Source organism: Salvelinus sp. IW2-2015, linkage group LG32, assembly GCF_002910315.2.
Source record: "Salvelinus sp. IW2-2015 linkage group LG32, ASM291031v2, whole genome shotgun sequence".
NCBI lineage: Eukaryota > Metazoa > Chordata > Actinopteri > Salmoniformes > Salmonidae > Salvelinus > Salvelinus sp. IW2-2015.
Genome location: NC_036871.1, coordinates 31,171,980 through 31,190,975, shown reverse-complemented (window position 1 = coordinate 31,190,975; position 18,996 = coordinate 31,171,980). Strand labels below are relative to the sequence as shown.

General features: G+C 42.1%; 2 protein-coding genes across 3 annotated transcripts in view; one reads left to right on the top strand and one right to left on the bottom strand.

The window, feature by feature from the left end:
- Positions 1-18,996, bottom strand: part of LOC111956639 (actin-binding protein IPP) — a 390,618-nt gene that overhangs the window by 341,238 nt on the left and 30,384 nt on the right. The window lies entirely within an intron of this gene.
- LOC111956662 (histone-binding protein N1/N2) overlaps positions 8,820-18,996 on the top strand; it is a 14,287-nt gene continuing 4,110 nt past the window's right edge. Inside the window, exons 1-10 of one of the 2 annotated variants that reach the window (XM_023977195.2) lie at positions 8,820-8,954; positions 9,256-9,369; positions 9,488-9,568; positions 9,732-9,835; positions 10,047-10,289; positions 10,383-10,405; positions 10,503-10,594; positions 10,776-10,849; positions 10,975-11,163; positions 17,589-17,767. In XM_023977195.2, coding sequence (XP_023832963.1) covers positions 9,263-9,369; positions 9,488-9,568; positions 9,732-9,835; positions 10,047-10,289; positions 10,383-10,405; positions 10,503-10,594; positions 10,776-10,849; positions 10,975-11,163; positions 17,589-17,767 — 1,092 coding nt within the window. In that variant the 5' untranslated portion in view covers positions 8,820-8,954; positions 9,256-9,262. The remainder of the gene's footprint in view (positions 8,955-9,255; positions 9,370-9,487; positions 9,569-9,731; positions 9,836-10,046; positions 10,290-10,382; positions 10,406-10,502; positions 10,595-10,775; positions 10,850-10,974; positions 11,164-17,588; positions 17,768-18,996) is intronic. The other variant, XM_070436706.1, reaches the window with a different exon arrangement.

Here is an 18,996-nt window from a genome sequence, read left to right as displayed (position 1 = left end):
CAAAATGTAACGAGTACTTTTGGGTGTCAGGGAAAATGTATGGGAGTAAAAAGTTCAATGGGCTGCTATAGTCTGAGAGGGAGAATGCGAAGATGAGAAGGTGGACTGGAGGTAATTTTTGATAGCTTACTACTACTATAATTGACTTTAATAAAAATAATATGTTTCTTGCCCATGATAAAGCTATTTATCAGTGTCATTGACCTCACAATAAGCCAGATTCAAGTAAATTGCATTGTGGTGCTGAAACTTGAAGCGGCACAATCAATCGGAAATATATAGCTCATAGTGCTGAAAGTAGGCAACTTGTCTTCATCTTAATTAAAATGTATATTAACAACAAGAGGGCTTTGTGTTGGAGCCCATTTCTTCCTATTTAAGAAGTAAGAGGTAGGCCTACCTGTTTGACGTATTCATTATCTCCAGCACCAAACCATGGCGTGTTTCTATGATCTGTGGTTAAAAAGATAAGAAAAAAGGTCCATTTTTTTTCTTCTCTGGAACATCACAGGGTAGGATTAAAAGTAAGAAAAACAGTGATTTTCTAAACCTGCAATATGTTTCTATCCAGAGGGAGAGTATTCTCTTGCTCCTCTGTCACTGCATATCTCATAATGTTTGAATATCACTGTTATTAACATTTACATTTACATTTAAGTCATTTAGCAGACGCTCTTATCCAGAGCGACTTACAAATTGGTGCATTCACCTTATGACATCCAGTGGAACAGCCACTTTACAATAGTGCATCTAAATCTTTTAAGGGGGGGGGGGGGGGGTCAGAAGGATTACTTTATCCTATCCTAGGTATTCCTTAAAGAGGTGGGGTTTCAGGTGTCTCCGGAAGGTGGTGATTGACTCAAGAAGGTCAATCAAAAATACATAACGTAGAAATGCGTCGTTTTCACATATGTAGACACTGGTTTGGTGCTGGACCTCCACATCCGGCTTCTTCACCTGCAGGATCGTCTGAGGGGGGTTGGAGGGGAGTGCTAAGAAATATTTCTGTCTGTAATAAAGCCCTTTCATGTGGAAAAACTCATTCTGATTGGCTGGGCGTGGATCCCCAATGGGTGGACCTGGCTGCCAACTGGGTGGGCCTATGCCCTTCCAGGCCCACCCATGGCTGCACCCCTGCCCAGTCATGTGAAATCCATAGATTAGGGCCTAATTCATTTATTTCAATTGACTGATTTCCTGAACTGTAACTCTGTAAAATCTTTGAAATTGTTGTGTTTATATTGTTGTTCAGTATAAGAAGAGTAGCCAGCAGTTAAAGCGTACATTTTTCTGCGTCGGTACTCTGTCTGGGGTGGAAAGGTAGGCCTAACTTTTGAAAGTACTATGCTTAGCTTCATAATGACCTCTCAGATTTAATTATTTACAAACAGGGACATTTTCATTGCAAACAAGACACACTGATTTGGCATTGCAGAAATATAATAAGACAAGATGAATGCATAGGCCTATCTCTCAGACTCTGTCCTTCTTAGCCTGTAATGGTGTGTGGTATTAAAAAAGATTCTGCTAAGGTCTTCAGTCATGTAAATTGATGTAGAATTGCATGACAATTTTATCCATGTAACCCTTATTATAAATAATGTACACTCCCCTTCTTACACCACTGCATGTGACTCAACACGGACACCCCTATAATCCACACACACACACACACACACACACACACACACACACACACACACACACACGCACACACACACGACCGCAACCAACCACCCACACAAAAACCAACCCAAACACACACACACACACACACACACACACACACCCATATAATCTACATTATACAGCAGAGGGTGTCCAATTACTACCCGACTTTATTACCCCACGTTGAAATGACACTTTATGACATCCACTTTATTCACTCATCTTCAACCTCTGATTGTTTAGTCTATTGACCTTCTTCTACTACTACTAGTACTACTAGTGTATGGGGTCACACTAACAATGCCATAGATGGGGTGGTGGAAGACCAGTGACCACCTTAGCATACTTACTCTGAGAATTGCAGTAATGATCTGTTAGAATAGCCTCGTATTACCAGACTGATTACAGAATGTAAGCTCCAAATAATTCTGTATGGTTTTACGAGGTTACTGTTGTTAGAATAGAATGGACTAGACTAGAAGATGACCTTATATGCTCTGGAGAGGGAATTTACCTTGCACATAGAATATATCTGTTAGATCTGTGTTGGCATTTAGGGTGGTGGTTAATCGTAACAACATTCTGTACTTAACCACAGAAGGATTTTTCTCAGTTTTACTTCCTCTTCACCCCCTCTACTAGTGCTATGTTGCCTATGTTGGCTTAGTAGTAAAATAAAGACCTCGAAGGAACACACCTAGGTGCATAGTCTGTTACAATATCAAATACCTTAACGGCGGCAGCACCTTGTAATGGAGACATTTTAAGATTAATAAAGTGCATATTCGGTTAAGAGTCATTTTCTGTGTTCTATTTGAGACACTAATTTGTGTACGGGTTAGATTAGAGAGTTTAACAGTCACATGTACAGGGTTGCAGATGTAATTACATGGTACAGTGAAATTCTTTAGTGCCGAGCACCAACAAAGCAGGACAAAGTGAAATAAAACAATACAAATATAATGCACATTTAAATAATAATATATAGTGTACATATTAACAACTGTGGCAGGGTAAATGTCAGTTGAGGGGGGGTGGGGCTGTGTGTAAATGTACATTTGGGGAGAAGAAGGGAGGATAGGGGGAGCAGATTGCTGATTAGTGGTGGCTATTCAGTATTTTATGATTTTTTTTAAACCATTATTTAACTAGGCAAGTCAGTTAAGAAAAAAATATTATTTACAATGACGGCCTACCCCGGACAATACTGGGCCAATTGTGCGCTGCCCTATGGGACTCCCAATCACAGCCAGATGTGATTCAGCCTGGATTCAAACCAGGGACTGTAATGACACCTCTTTCAGTGAGATGTAGTGCCTTAGACCGCTGCTTCACTCGGGAGCCCAATGGGTATGATGAGACTTGATTCTAAACTTGATACTGAATGTTCATGATTGTTAAGGACTATCTGTTGATAGTGATTGACGCCAGACTGGAGGTACAAGGACCAAGGACACTGATTGATATTGTATTCTGTGACACTGTGATTCTGTAGCAGCTGATCTAGTGACTTCCTACAAGCCTCTCGTTGGGTGTTTCCAGAACATTGGTGCTGTCCCACTGGGCAGACATCAACTCAACTTTCATTGAAATGACGTGGAACAACGTTGATTCAACCAGTATGTGCCCAGTAGGGTGAGATTTGAATATAAGGACCTGCTTAGAGAAGGCGAGTTAGTCATTTTCTCTGCTTCTGTGCTGGAGGTGTCTCCCTGTTGCAACTTGTAATTTACTTTATTAAAGGGGGCAGTATTCGGAAGTTCGGATGACCGACATGCCCAAAGTAAACTGCCTGTTACTCAGGCCCAGCTAGGTTATGCATATAATTGGTAGCATTGGATAGAAAACACTCAGAAGTTTCTAAAACTGTTAAAATAAGGTCTGTGAGTATAACAGAACTGATATGGCAGGCGAGGAGAATCCATCCAGATTTTTTTTTGAGGTCACAGGTGTAACGGATGTGAAATGGCTAGCTAGTTAGCGGGTACGCGCTACTAGCGTTTCAATCAGTTACGTCACTTGCTCTGAAACCTAGAAGTAGTGTTGCACCTTGCTCTGCAAGGGCCGCGGCTTTTGTGGAGCGATGGGTAACGACGCTTCGTGGGTGTCAGTTGTTGATGTGTGCAGAGGGTCCCTGGTTCGCGCCCGTGTCGGGGCGAGGGGACGTACTAAAGTTATACTGTTACACAGGCCATTTCAATGCTTTTCTGTGGGATATTCAAAGGAATTCCTCCCAGATTGCAGTTCCTATGGCTTCCACTAGATGTCAACAGTCTTTAGAAATAGTTTCAGGCTTGTTTTTTGAAAAATGAGCAAGTAGTTGTAGTTTTTCAAGATGTCTCTCATTAGCACTCTAGTCTTGTGGCGCGCGTGGATGAGGCCGCGCACTTCGTTAATTATCTCCGGTATTGAACATACTACATTCAGTCTTAAATTGTATCGTTTATTTACATATTAGGGTACCTGAGGATTGATTAGAAACATTGTTTAACTTGTTTGGACGAAGTTTACCAGTAACTTTTGGGATTTCTTTGTCTGCATGTTGAACGAGTGGAACGATGGATTACTGAATCAAACACGCCAACTAAACTTACTTTTTTGGGATATAAAGAAGGACTTTATCGAACAAAACGACCATTTGTTGTGTAGCTGGGACGCGTGGGATTGCAAACAGAGGAAGATCTTCAAAGGTAAATTGTTTATTTTATCGCTATTTCTGATTTTTGTGACGCCTCTGCTGGTTTGAAAAATGTTTTTAATGCTGGTGTATGCGGGGCGCTGTCCTCAGATAATCGCATGGTATGCTTTCGCCGTAAAGCCTTTTTGAAATCTGACAACGCGGTTGTATTAACAAGAAGTTAAGCTTTTAAATGATCTAAGACACACGATTTTTGCATTTTGAATTTCGTGCTCTGCCATTTCACCGGATGTTGTCGAGGTGGGACACTAGCAGAACACCTAGCCCAAAGAGGTTTTAACGACCACTCTCGTTTTTGTCCACCTATTACACAACTACACTAAGAAATCATATGTCTCCACAGTGGTCATGTAGACTGATCCCAGATATATTTGTGATGTCAGCTCCTAAGGCCAATGGGACCAGGCTAGTCATTTTCTGCCCTCAGATGAAAAGATGCTACAGAGATTATTGTGTGCAATCTGAAGGGCCCKTCTCTCCTTTACCTCACCCTTCTGCTGCTGTCACTGGGATGATGTCTTTGCATGTCGTTGCCATGGACACCACATGAAGGGCCAGATAGGAGGGGACCAACACAATAAACTCTTATTAAACCTGCAGGCAACAATTGGTGGTCTACAGATCAAAAAGAGGCCTGTTCAGCTTTCAAAAACACATTAATACAGACATAAATAGTACCTACCTATATCAGCATCACCAAAACACTAATTACATAGTATTTGACTGTTTGAAGCCCACTAGACCATAATCTGTTCTCTATTCTCATATACCGACTGCCAGTGCAAATGTGTTCCTTCTGCTGTTGCTAGGGACCTATAGAGATAAAATGTTATATTATGGGAAGTATGAAGCAACTTATATACTGCCGTGTACATGTAGACAGGATATTACACACTATGTCATCCAGACTTATATAATTGAGTCCATCAGCTGACTATTTTCCTCACAACAACAAGAGCCTCATGGTGCTCAACAGTCCCTCTTGTGAATGAAGACAGGTCGGGATGATTAATTTGAACCATTCACCATAGTAGAGCAAAATTGTCAGCTTTCTAAGACCTATGTTTTACTTGAGTGCAATAGATTTTCGTTTATTTTCGTTTATTAATTCGACCATTTAAAAAAACAAGCACACATAAAACTTGAAAAAGCCATACATGCACATGAGTAAAATCATTGAGGATAACACACAAAGTCTGGGACTTATTTCCATTGTGGTCCTCTTGAGACAAGATGGCTAGACAAGATTGAACACAGTATGGCAGTGAAATAATAAAACAAAAACAGAGAAGAAGAACATCTATCTCATCATTCCAGTTACATCATAGGGGTTATTCATATGGGCACAGAAGACATCAAACATATTTTTACTTATTTTTACCCAGAGAGGACATTTATTTTATGGGATGAGGCAACTCATTCCATTCTGAGGCTCCAGTATACAAGAAAGTACCTTTCCCAGCATTACTCCTGAACCTGTATAAGCACACATCAGCAACACCTGATCTGGTGCTGTGGTTGTGTGCATCCCTAACACGAGGAAAGATATCTGGGCGCAAGACCATAAATACTCCTGTAAACCAAACCTAGTCTAATCTGGGACACCCTAGCCTCAACAGGCAGCCAGTTTAGTTCCTGAAAGCAGCTCCTGCCTATGTGAGTACGTGGACTCACCTTCAATACTACCCTGATCAGCTTATTCTTGGCTATCTGGAGCTTCCCCTTCATTAGTTTATATAAGCCCCCAAACCAGGAAGTACTAGCATAGTCAAAATGGCATTGAATGAGGGCAGTAGCTAGCACTTTCCTTATCAAGCAGCTTGGACTTTCTAGCCAAAAACTTAGTCCTGGCATTAACCTTCCCTACCACTTTATTGGCCATGCTCACACCTCCCAAGCTTCCATCCAGGATACATCCCAAGTAGCTAACAGAGGTTTTAGTAGTCAGCACCTCACCCCATAATTCCACACTGATTTCAGAGGACCTACTCAATTTAGGTCTGGATCCAAAAATAATTGCCTCAGTTTTCCAAAAGAGCAGAGATAGCTTATTATCTCCAAGCCATTTGCTAATGTTAGTATGCTCTGTGCTAAGTATGCTCTCCAACATAATTTTACTTTTGTGAGACACCAGAAGTGTAGAGTCATCTGTATAAAGAAAAAGATGGCAAGAACAAGCATCTTTCATATCGTTAATATACAATAAAAACAGCAGAGGCCCAAGCATGCTCCCCTGCGGAACGCCACAATTCATTGGTTTTGCCTGAGACAGTGAACCATTAACCTCTACTACTTGCTCCCTACCTGATAAATAGGACTTTACCCATCCTAGAGGGATACTGCTTAACCCCAGTGCCTCCAGTTTGGAGATTAGGAGACAGTGGTTAACTGTATCAAAGGCCTTCTGTAGGTCAAGCAGTACCATTCCACACAGATTTCCCTCATCAATCTCTTTCCTGATGAAGTCAGTCAAGTAAAGTAGACATGAATCAGTGGAGAATGTTTTTCTAAAACCCGACTGAAAATCATACATTAGACCTTGTTTGTTAACATATTCATATATTTGCTCATGTACAACTCTCTCCAGGATCTTTGATGTTACACAGAGGATAGATACAGGCCTATAATTCCCAGGGTCAGACTTTATCCCCTTCTTATACAGAGGTATAACTTTAGCTTGTTTCATGTCCCTGGGAAAGGTACCTTGTTCAAGAGAGAGATTAACGATATGCGTACTACAAGGGCCAATTTGCTCAGCAGAATCTATAAGAAATCTTGCAGGAATATTATCCAGATCTGGAGTTTTGTAGCATTTAAGCTCTGCCAGCATACTGACTATTTTGGCAGTTGCTACCTTTGCAAAAGAAAAAGAGTTTGGCTGAACCCCTAACTCTACATAATACTTCTTGACTCCGTTGCTTCCATACAAACCAGAACTGGTGGGCAGCTTGCTAACCAGCTTGCTGGCAACATAAGTAAAAAAGAGTTGAATTCATTGGCAACCTCTGCTTTTTCATGTATCATCTCCCCCCTGATGTTCAGTCCAATACTGTTTAGTTTGTTTTTGGTAGTACTACTACAGCCTAGTTCCTTAAATGATTTCCAAAGCTTTTTAGGGTCCTTTTTGTTCTCAATTAGTTTCTCAGCAAAGTAACCCCTCTTAGCTTCATCCATCCTGCTCTGTGCTTAATTTCTGTGACGTTTATATAGGACAAAATCACGCTGCTCTTGAGAGTTCTCACATTTTTTTAAAGGCCTTATTCCTTGCTTGGATAGATTCTAGAGTCTCATCTTTAAACCAAGGGCTAGATCTCTGCTTTACCCTGACCCGTCTAATGGGAGCCATCACATTCACCACATCAAGGAATCTACATTTAAAGACTTTCCAGGCACTGTCTAACCCTACACTATCTAGCACAGGTGACCATACAACACATAATTCACATTTACATTTAAATTACATTTACAATTCACAATACACATTTACATTTCAATTACATTTACAATTCACAATACACATTTGCATTCTACAATTCATAGGACACAGGGTATTAGAATAGAAGTATTGTGTTGATGAAGATTTATGACCAAATTGGTGTGATGGGTCTCACTGTGAGCCTGATTGGCGGTGTCATGTCCAGGCCTGCCCTGTGATTGGCTGTCATGTCCAGGCCTGCCTGGACAAGGCTGTATCAGGGGAGCTAGCAGGGGTTCTTCAGTGAGAGGGTTGATACTAGAGCTCACCTCACAGCAGGCACTGACAGCAGGGCTGCTCTCTCTCTCATCTCCCTGGACAGAGCAAGAGCAGCAAGTTATTTACAAGGGCCTCCTTCACACCTGTCAGCTCTCTCTGGATGGATCTTGGCCAGGCGCATACAGGACTGACAGAGCTGATGTCTCTGATTTTATTCAATTCAATACAACTTTATTGGTTCCATTAGGACAACTAGTATTAACATTTTGTGAAGTGAACCGAGCTGACTATATGCATATTGAGAGAAATGTGTGGTGTGGTGACAGAACACCTCTGAGTTGTTTTGAACCTTCATCTGCTCTGATCTCTACTTCCTAGATTGCATACCATGTAGACTCGAGGCTTGCATCTCATGCATACTGGAGTTCAATCAAATTATTGCATAGCAGGTGCCATAGTGAAGGGCTCAAAGAGGCAGTCTCAATGAGGGTTCCTTTGATCAGAGCTGATGTAAGATGGAGAGACTTCTAAATCCCCACTTGTAGGCAAAGTAGAACAGTATCACACGGATACTTTCTTACTGGTAAATGCACAAATAATTTGCTTTGCTACTGGCTTTTGTCACCATACTTTCTCCCATGTAAGTTAAACCAGGAGTTACCAAACGTTTTCATTCGGGACCTCCCTTCCAGTTGGACTGAGTTCCCCCAATATTCGACGGATATAAAAATGTGTCACTGCAACTTTAATTTTTCTCCCGCGTTTTCCCAAAGCAGAAGTTGACAGGAAATTATTAGCAAAATTGGCGCCATTTTTGGAACAATTCGACAGAGAGAGCTGTGCTTGTTTGTCCTTGTTTCTTCTGATAAACTTTTATAGCTACTCGCATCCACGGTATGTAAATGTTTACCATAAGATGTGTTTAATGCTCATGGTCAGGAAAGTATCACTGAACAGCGTTTGCGAAAACGCGCTAACGTTACTGAGATGAGAAGCTAGAAGTGGAGTTGCATCCACCGAATTTCGCCGCTTAACGTTAATTATTGCGTTCGTAAACGAATGCATGATTAGTTAGCTAGCTACGGGTCTTTATTCAAGACAGTTGAATGTTGTTTCCAATGTATCTAGATAGCCACTTTGTTAGTGCCGACATTAAGACATTAAAAATGACTTGGTTATCAATGCTTTCTTCTAGTTGCAAAATGGTCATGGAGGAGGCAAACAAACTCATTGGCACAGGGAAGAGACACCTCGTCATGGGGGACGTGGTATCAGCGGTCAACTACCTTCAAGAAGCCTGCGGGATGTTGTGAGTAGGGGTGGAAGTCAAGTGACACACTGAAAGAATTGGTCTGTAAAAATATTCGCGATTACTTATTCATTTATTAATAAATAACTTTGCCTTATTTTTTTWAAATTTTTCCCAGAGCCAAAAGTTATGGTGACACAGCAGATGAGTGTGGGGAGGCTTTCTTCCTGTGTGGTAAAGCTCTCTTGGAGCTTGCCAGGTAGGTGTTCACTATCCATCACAGTATTTTAATCTATGCGTTATAAATGGTGATTAGTGATGTACCCCACTGAACGCTGGTCGTAAACAGTATTTTGCTCTCAGAACCACTGCTGTTACAGTTGTAACTAAGACTTAAATGTAATGTTGTTGTTGTGTCGCAGGATGGAGAATGGCGTCTTGGGGAACGCTCTGACAGGTGTTCCAGAAGAAGAGGAAGAGGAGAAGCCCAAAGACTCCAACATTGAAAGCACAGACAATGTTGATGGTAAGCATTTTGCATTGTTAAGCCACATGTTGTTGATGCTTGCCTAAAGGTACAGCGGTCATGTTGAAAAAAAGTATACAATTTGGCCTAGTCGTTGTTGATCTCTCTGATAATGCAGATAATGCTGTATAATGTGGTAGTCACATTTACCTGTTAAAAAATATATATATATTCTTACACGCTTCTCAATATACCTTTGTTATTATCACAGAGAAGACCAGGGATGAGCTCAGAGTTCAGGTCTATGATGCCATGGCAGAAGAGAAGAACGGCGAGAAGGCAGATTCAGATAAGAACACAGTGGAGGAGACTAGAGGAGGCGAGGAGGGACAGACTGTGAACGGCCATGTTAACGGTTCTGACACCACGAACGACAAGGAGAAAGTTACCGGAGAGAAGGGTGACAAAGCTGAGACTAAAGAGTCATCAGACAACCCAGAAGAGGAGGATGGAGGTTTGAGGCAAACCTGTCATAATGTTTACGCAATATCTTTGATGCAAGAAAATAAATGTCATGCACTCACACACACTTCTGTCAATGTTTCAGATGTTGAGGATGGGGAAGAAAAGGTGAGACTTCATCTACTACTGACTTATGTGTGTTCCTGTCGATGGTTTAGCTGCTGTAAAGTCAGTAAGTTAACATTCGATTACCGTTTGACCTCAGGAGGACATACCGGAGGACAGTGATGATGAGGAAGTGGGCAACCTGCAGTTAGCCTGGGAGATGCTGGAGGTGGCGAAGGTCATCTACAAAAGGTACGGTAGGAAATAAATACCCACTCGTCCCTGTTTTACCCTGCTATCCTCCAGTTGTAGGGCTTTCAAATGTGAACTCTATTCAAGTCTATTCCAACAAATCAAATTGAGCTGTTGGATTGATGCATATAACACAGACTTAACAGTTMGAGAGCCTGAGTTTGTTTGTGTTCTATTGAAGGAAAGAGGGTAAGGAGGACCAGCTCCTGGCAGCCCAGGCCCATCTGAATCTGGGAGAAGTAGCGGCTGAATCAGGTACTTTCCCAACCACCGCTGGTACTTTGGGTTGGCCCATTTTTATATGGATTGCTATGGGGTTGGCTCATACATTGTGCTTCTGTAAGGTGTGTTCCTAACTACCTGTTCGATTTCCTCCCCAGGCAATTACAGCCAGGCGGTGGATGACTTCCAGGAGTGCCTGTCCCTGCAGCTGAAGCACCTGTCCTCAGACAGCCGCCTGCTGGCTGAGACTCACTACCAGCTGGGCCTCACCCTCTGCTCTGACTGCCAGTACAGCCAGGCCATCGAACACTTCAACCACTCTGCTAGGGTTATCAAGAGCAGACTAGGTGAGGAGGTGAATGTGATCAGTGAGATTCTCATTTCGAAATGAATTGTTTAAATCAGTGGGAACCAACCTTTTCTGAGTAGAGATCACTTTCGCAGTCAAAAAGCAAGCAGAGATCTACTATATCTATATAATCAAAAATAGAAACGTCCTCACTGTCAACTGCGTTTATTTTCAGCAAACTTAACATGTGCAAATATTTGTATGTACATAAGATTCAACAACTGAGTCATAAACTGAACAAGTTCCACAGACATGTGACTAACAGAAATGGAATAATGTGTCCCTGAACAAAGGGGGGGGGTCAAAAAAGTAACAGTCAGTATCTGGTGTGGCCACCAGCTGCATTAAGTAATGCATTGCATCTCCTCCTCATGGACTGCACCAGATTTGCCAGTTCTTGCTGTGAGATGTTACCCCACTCTTCCACCAAGGCACCTGCAAGTTCCTGGACATTTCTGGTGGGAATGGCCCTAGCCCTCACCCTCTGATCCAACAGGTCCCAGGCGTGCTCAATGGGATTAAGATCCGGGCTCTTCGCTAGCCATGGCAGAACACTAACATTCCTGTCTTGCAGGAAATCACTCACAGAACGAGCAGTATGGCTGGTGGCATTGTCATGCTGGAGGTCCATGTCAGGATGAGCCTGCAGGAAGGTAACCACATGAGGGAGGAGGATGTCTTCCATGTAACGCACAGCGTTGAGATTGCCTGCAATGACAACAAGCTCAGTCCGATGATGCTGTGACACACCGCCCCAGACCATGACGGACCCTCCACCTCCAAATCGATCCCTCTAGAGTACAGGCCTTGGTGTAACGCTCATTCCTTCGATGATAAACGTGAATCCGACCATCACCCCTGGTGAGACAAAACCAGGACTCGTCAGTGAAGAGCACTTTTTGCCAGTCCTGTCTGATCCTCTGGCCCAGCAACGGTGGGTTTGTGACCATAGGCGACATTGTTGCCGGTGATGTCTGGTGAGGACCTGCCTTACAACAGGCCTACAAGCCTTCGGTCCAGCCTCTCTCAGCTTATTGCAGACAGTCTGAGCACTGATGGAGGGATTGTGCATTCCTGGTGTAACTCGGCAGTTGTTGTTGCCATCCTGTATCTGTCCCGCAGGTGTGATGTTTGGATGTACTGATCCTGTGCAGGTGTTGTTACAAGTGGTCTGCCACTGCGAGGACGATCAGCTGTCCATCCTGTCTCCCTGTAGCGCTGTCTTAGGCGTCTCACAGTACGGACATTGCAATTTATTGCCTTGGCCTCATCTGCAGTCCTCATGCCTCCTTGCTGCATGCCTAAGACACGTTCACGCAGATGAGCAGGAACTAGAGGTCGACCGATTAATCGGAATGGCCGATTAATTAGGGTAGATTTCAAGTTTTCATAACAATCGGTAATAGCCATTTTTGAACACCGATTATGGCCGATTACATTGCACTCCACGAGGAGACTGCGTGGCAGGCTGACTACCTGTTATGCGAGAGCAGCAAGGAGCCAAGGTAAGGTGCTAGCTAGCATTAAACTTATCTTATAAAAAACAATCTTAACATAATCACTAGTTAACTACACATGGTTGATATTACTAGTTTATCTAGCTTGTCCTGCGTTGTATATAATTGATGCGGTGCCTGTTAATTTATCATTGAATCACAGCCTACTACGCCAAAAGGGTGATTTAACAAGCACATTTGCGAAAAAAGCACTGTCGTTGCACCAATGCGTACATAAACATCAATGCCTTTCTTAAAATCAATTATATATTTTTAAACTTGCATATTTAGTTGATATTGCCTGCTAACATGAATTTCTTTTAACTAGGGAACTTGTCACTTCTCTTGCGTTCTGTGCAAGCAGAGTCAAGAGTATATGCAGCAGTTTGAGCCGCCTGGCTCGTTGCGAACTGTGTGAAGACCATTTCTTCCTAACAAAGACCGTAATTCATTTGCCAGGATTTTACATAATTATGACATAAGGTTGTGCAATGTAACAGCAATATTTGGACTTATGAATGCCACCCGTTAGATAAAATACCGAACGGTTCCGTATTTCACTGAAAGAATAAACGCTTTGTTTTCGAAATGATAGTTTCCGGATTTGACCATATTAATGACCTAAGGCTCATATTTCTGTGTGTTATTATATTATAATTAAGTCTAGGATTTGATAGAGCAGTCTGACTGAGCGGTGGTAGGCAGCAGCAGGCTCGTAAGCATTCATTCAAACAGCACTTTACTGGGTTTGCCAGCAGCTCTTCGCAATGCTTCAAGCATTGCGCTGTTTATGACTTCAAGCCTATCAACTCCGGAGATTAGGCTGGCAATACTAAAGTACCTATTAGAACATCCAATAGTCAAAGGTATATGAAATACAAATGGTATAGAGAGAAATAGTCCTATAATAACTACGACCTAAAACTTCTTACCTGGGAATATTGAAGACTCATGTTAAAAGGAACCACCAGCTTTCATATGTTCTCATGTTCTAAGCAAGGAACTTAAACGTTAGCTTTTTTTACATGGCACATATTGCAATTTTACTTCTCCAACACTTTGTTTTTGCATTATTTAAACCAAATTGAACATGTTTCATTATTCATTTGAGACTAAATTGATTTTATTGATGTATGTATTATATTAAGTTAAAATAAGTGTTCATTCAGTATTGTTGTAATTGTCCAAATATATAAATCGGCCGAATAATCGGTATCGGCTTTTTTTGGTACTCCAATAATCGGTAATGGCGTTGAAAAATCATAGTCGGTCAACCTCTGGCAAGAACCCTGGGCATCTTTCTTTAGGTGTTTTTGAGTCAGTAGAAAGGCATCTTTAATGTCCTAAGTTTTCATAACTGTGACCTTAATTGCCTACCGTCTGTAAGCTGTTAGTGTCTTAACGACCGTTCCACAGGTGCATGTTCATTAATTGTTTATGGTTCATTGAACAAACATGGGGAAGTGTTTAAACTAGAGGTCGACCGATTAATCGGAATGGCCGATTTAATTAGGGCCGATTTCAAGTTTTCATAACAATCGTAAATCGGTATTTTTGGGCGCCGATTRTTTTATTTTATTTTTTTCAAATTTTATTTTCTAATTATTTATATAAAACATTTTTTTTTTTACACATTTATTTAATCTTTATTTAACTAGGGAAGTCAGTTAAGAACACATTCTTATTTTCAATGATGGCCTAGGTCTCTATGGAAGACCGTTCATGTCTTCCATAGAGAATGTCTTGATCTACTTCAAATAAGGTCTGTGTTTCGCGGAGGAGCAGACTGACAGGGGACCATGCAGACAAGCTCTGCTCTCTGCACTACAACCTAAAATTTCTTAACTGGGAATATTGAAGACCCATGAAAGCTGGTGGTTCATTTTAACATATGTTCTCAGGTTATTTGAGACTAAATTGATTTTATTTATGTATTATATAAAGTTAAATTAAGTGTTCATTCAGTATTGTTGCAATTGTCATTATTTCAAAAATGTGTGTGTGTGTGTATGATTGATATATATATATATCATACACACATTTTTGAAATAATGACAATTGCAACAATTGCCGATTAATCGGTATCGGCTTTTTTGTCCTCCAATAATCGGTATCGGCGTTGAAAAATCATAATCGGTCGACCTCTAGTTTAAACCCTTTACAATGAAGATCTGTGAAGTTATTTAGATTTTTAAGAATTATCTTTGAAAGACAGGGTCCTGAAAATAGGACGTTTCTCTTTTTGGTGTGTGTGTGTCACGTGCACACTACCGTTCAAAAGTTTGGGGTCACTTAGAAATGTCCTTGCTTATGGGAAAAAAAAGAAAAAGAAAATATATATATATTTTTTGTAGATTTAAAATAACATCAAATTGATCAGAAATACAGTGTAGACATTGTTAGTGTTGTAAATGACTATTCTAGTTGGAAACGGCTGATTTTTAATGGGATATCTACATAGGCTTACAGAGGCCCATTATCAGAAACCATCATTCCTGTGTTCCAATGGCACGTTGTGTTAGCTAATCCAAGTTTATKATTTTAAAAGGCTAATTGATCATTAGAAAACCCTTTTGCAATTATGTTAGCACAGCTGAAAACTGTTGTACTGATTAAAGAAGCAATAAAACTGGCCTAATTTAGACTAGTTGAGTATCTAGAACATCCGCATTAGTGGGTTCGATTACAGGCTCAAAAAGTCCAGAAACAAAGAACTTTCTTCTGAAACTCGTCAGTCTATTCTTGTTCTGAGAAATTAAGGCTATTCCATGCGAGAAATTGCCAATATCTCATACAAAGCTGTGTACTACTCCCTTCACAGAACAGCGCAAACTGGCTCTAACCAGAATGGGATTAGTGGGAGGCCCCAGTGCACAACTGAGCAAGGGGACAAGTACATTAGTGTGTCTAGTTCATTGTCCTTTTGGAAGACCCATTTGCGACCAAGCTTTAACTTCCTGACTGATTTCTTGAGGATGTTGCTTCAATATATCTACATTTTCCTGCCTCATGATGCCATCTATTTTGTGAAGTGCACCAGTTCCTCCTGCAGCAAATGATGCTGCCACCCCCATGCTTCACGGGTTGGGATGGTGTTCTTCGGCTTGCAAGCATCCCCCTTTTTCCTCCAACCATAACAATGGTCATTATGGCAAAACAGTTCTATTTTTGTTTCATCAGATCAGAGGACATTTCTCCAAAAAGTATGATCTTTGTCCCCATGTGCAGTTGTAAACCGTAGTCTGGCTTTTTTTATGGCGGTTTTGGTGCAGTGGCTTCTTCCTTGCTGAGCGGCCTTTCAGGTTGTCGATATAGGACTTGTTTTACTGTAGATATAGGTACTTTTGTACCTGTTTCCTCCAGCATCTTCACAAGGTCCTTTGCTGTTGTTCTGGGATTGATTTGCACTTTTCGCACCAAGTACGTTCATCTCTAGGAGACCGAATGCGTCTCCTTCCGGAGCAGTATGACGGCTGCGTGGTCCCATGGTGTTTATACTTGCGTACTATTGTTTGTACAGATGAATGTGGTACCTTCAGGCGTTTGGAAATTGCTCCCAAGGATGAACCAGACTTGTGGAGGTCTACAATTTTTTTCTTCTGAGGTCTTGGTTGTTTTCTTTTGATTTTCCCATGATGTCAAACTAAGAGGCACTGAGTTTGAAGGTCGGCCTTGAAATAAATCCACAGGTACACCTCCAATTGACTCAAATTATGTAAATCAGCCTATCAGAAGCTTCTAAAGTCATGACATAATTGTCTGGAATTTTCCAAGCTGTTTAGAGGCACAGTCAACTTTGTGTATGTAAACTTCTGACCCACTGGAATTGTGATACAGCGAGTTATAAGTGTCTGTAAACAATTGTTGGAAAAATGACTTGTCATGCACAAAGTAGATGTTGTAACCGACTTGCCAAAACTATAGTTTGTTAACAAGACATTTGTGGAATGGTTGCAAAACTTGTTTTAATGACGCCAACCTAAGTGTATGTAAACTTCTGACTTCAACTGTACCTGTGGCGCTGATGTTTAGGCCAAGGTATGTGTTGTTTTTTTGTGTGCTCTAGGGCAATGGTGTCAAGATGGAATTTATATTCGTGGTCCTGGCAACTGGACCTTTTTTGGGAGAAACCAACACCTCACAAGTCCTCAACTGGCAGCTTCATTAAATAGTTCCTGCAAAACACCAGTCTCAACGTCAACAGTGAAGAGGTGACTCCGGGATGCTGGCTTTCTAGGCAGTTTTTCTGTCCAGTGTCTGCTTTGATAACAAAATAGATCAGTTGTATCACTTGCGAGGCACAGCTGAGCATAAATTGAAATCTGATGGTCAGTCTACGGAGGGAGAGAGCAGAAGAGGGTCCGCCTCTCACGGTCCCTGTTCTCTCCTTTCTTCCGGTGAGACTGACCAGAGGGGAAAGTCTTCCACCTGATGGCAACTCGAGTGGCACCGCATTATTTCTGCATCATGCACAAATTCATGTTCCTATGACCAGAGAAAGTGAAATATTCCTGGATATTAAAATGGACGCGATGCAGGCCTATCGGTAGTTGGCTACTCATTCATTGCAGCTACAGCGTGAGTGGAAGTAGGGTGAAGCGTGTTATTAATTTAAAAGATCATCTCTTTGCGATATTCTGTCTCTCTGGTCATGGTTTCAAAAGTTATGAAATCTCACATAGGCTAGTATCATACTTTGCTGTGGGGTCATGGAAGCAGTAGGAACTGTGATTTGAGCTATTCGATTGGCCAGGGCAGCAGACATAGTTGACTCCTCGACAAATGAAACGGTTCCAAATGGGAACACTTCTGAATCAAGTGCACCTACCGCCAACAGCACAAGACGGCCGGTTGGTGGCTGCTGGTTTTATTATTGGAAAATGTTACTCTTCTACCTTGTAACACCCTTGTATCGTTTGTCTCCCAGCCAAGCTCCAGGAGGTGCTGGAGAAGGCAGAGGGGCCAGAGGTGGCCCCTGAGGAGAGAAAGGAGATGGAGGAGCTGAAGGCTCTGCTGCCAGAGATCCAGGAGAAGGTTGAGGACGCCACCGTGGGACAGAAAATGGCTGCGACTGTTGCAGCAGAGGCTGTGATGCAGGAGACACTGGTGAGAAGGGGATTGAGATGGAGGGGGCTCTAACCAGTGATTGACCCAGTCCTAACCCACTTACTTTTTTAGGCTCTCTTAATTAATTAAGGTTTGAATTTATGCAATACTAGGCTCTGGACATTTGCACCTTGATTTCGCAGCTAGCTAGCTGCAAACCGTGTGACTATTGGCTTACGTCGATCCCGGAGCAAACTTAAATTATTCCGGAGCTAGCCAGCTGAGGAGTTCCATCAGCCATTCCTGGGCTACAGTCACCTATCCGGACCCGTTATTTTTTTGTTGCTGCAGATACGGAGCCCCACCAGGCCTTCACGACTGACTGCCGACGTTATCTGCCCGAGGGAGTTATCCAACTGGCACCTCCGTCGCGACGTTACCTGAACGCTCATCTGGGGCCCGCTAATCGTTAGCTGTCTTATCGGCTGCTATCTGAATAAGTATATCGGACAATTTTTTTTCTTGGGTCACTATATCTATTTTGCCAATTGGATTGATCCCCTCTACCACACGGAACCCCACTAATCTACCGACGGAAACGCACGAGGTGTCTAAAAATAGACCTCCATCCTATGCTATCTTGCTACCGATAGCCATCTACCCGGCCAGCTGTCTGGATGCCGTGACCCCAACCAACCTCTACTCACTGGACCCTTATTGATCACTCGATTAAGCATGCCTCTCCTTAATGTAAATATGCCTTGTCCATTGCTGTTCTGGTTAGTGTTTATTTGGCTTATTTCACTGTAGCCTCTAGCCCGCTCACTATACCATATCCACCTTTCAGTTCCACCACCCCACATATGCGATGACATCACCTGGTTTCAATGTTTTCTAGAGACAATATCTCTCTCATCATCACTCAATACCTAGGTTTACCTCCACGTATTCACATCCTACCATTACCTTTGTCTGAACATTATTCCTTGAAGCTATTTTATCGCCCCAGAAACGTCCTTTTACTCTTGTTCTAGACGTTCTAGACGACCAATTCCATAGCTTTTAGCCGTACCCTTATCCTACTCCTCCTCTGTTCCTCTGGTGATGTAGAGGTGATCAGGCCCTGCAGTACCTAGCTCCACTCCTATTCCCCAGGCGCTCTCTTTTGATGACTTATGTAACCGTAATAGCCTTGGTTTCATGCATGTTAACATTAGAGCCTCCTCCCTAAGTTTGTTTTTGTTCACTGCTTTAGCACACTCTGCCAACCCGGATGTTTAGCCGTGGTC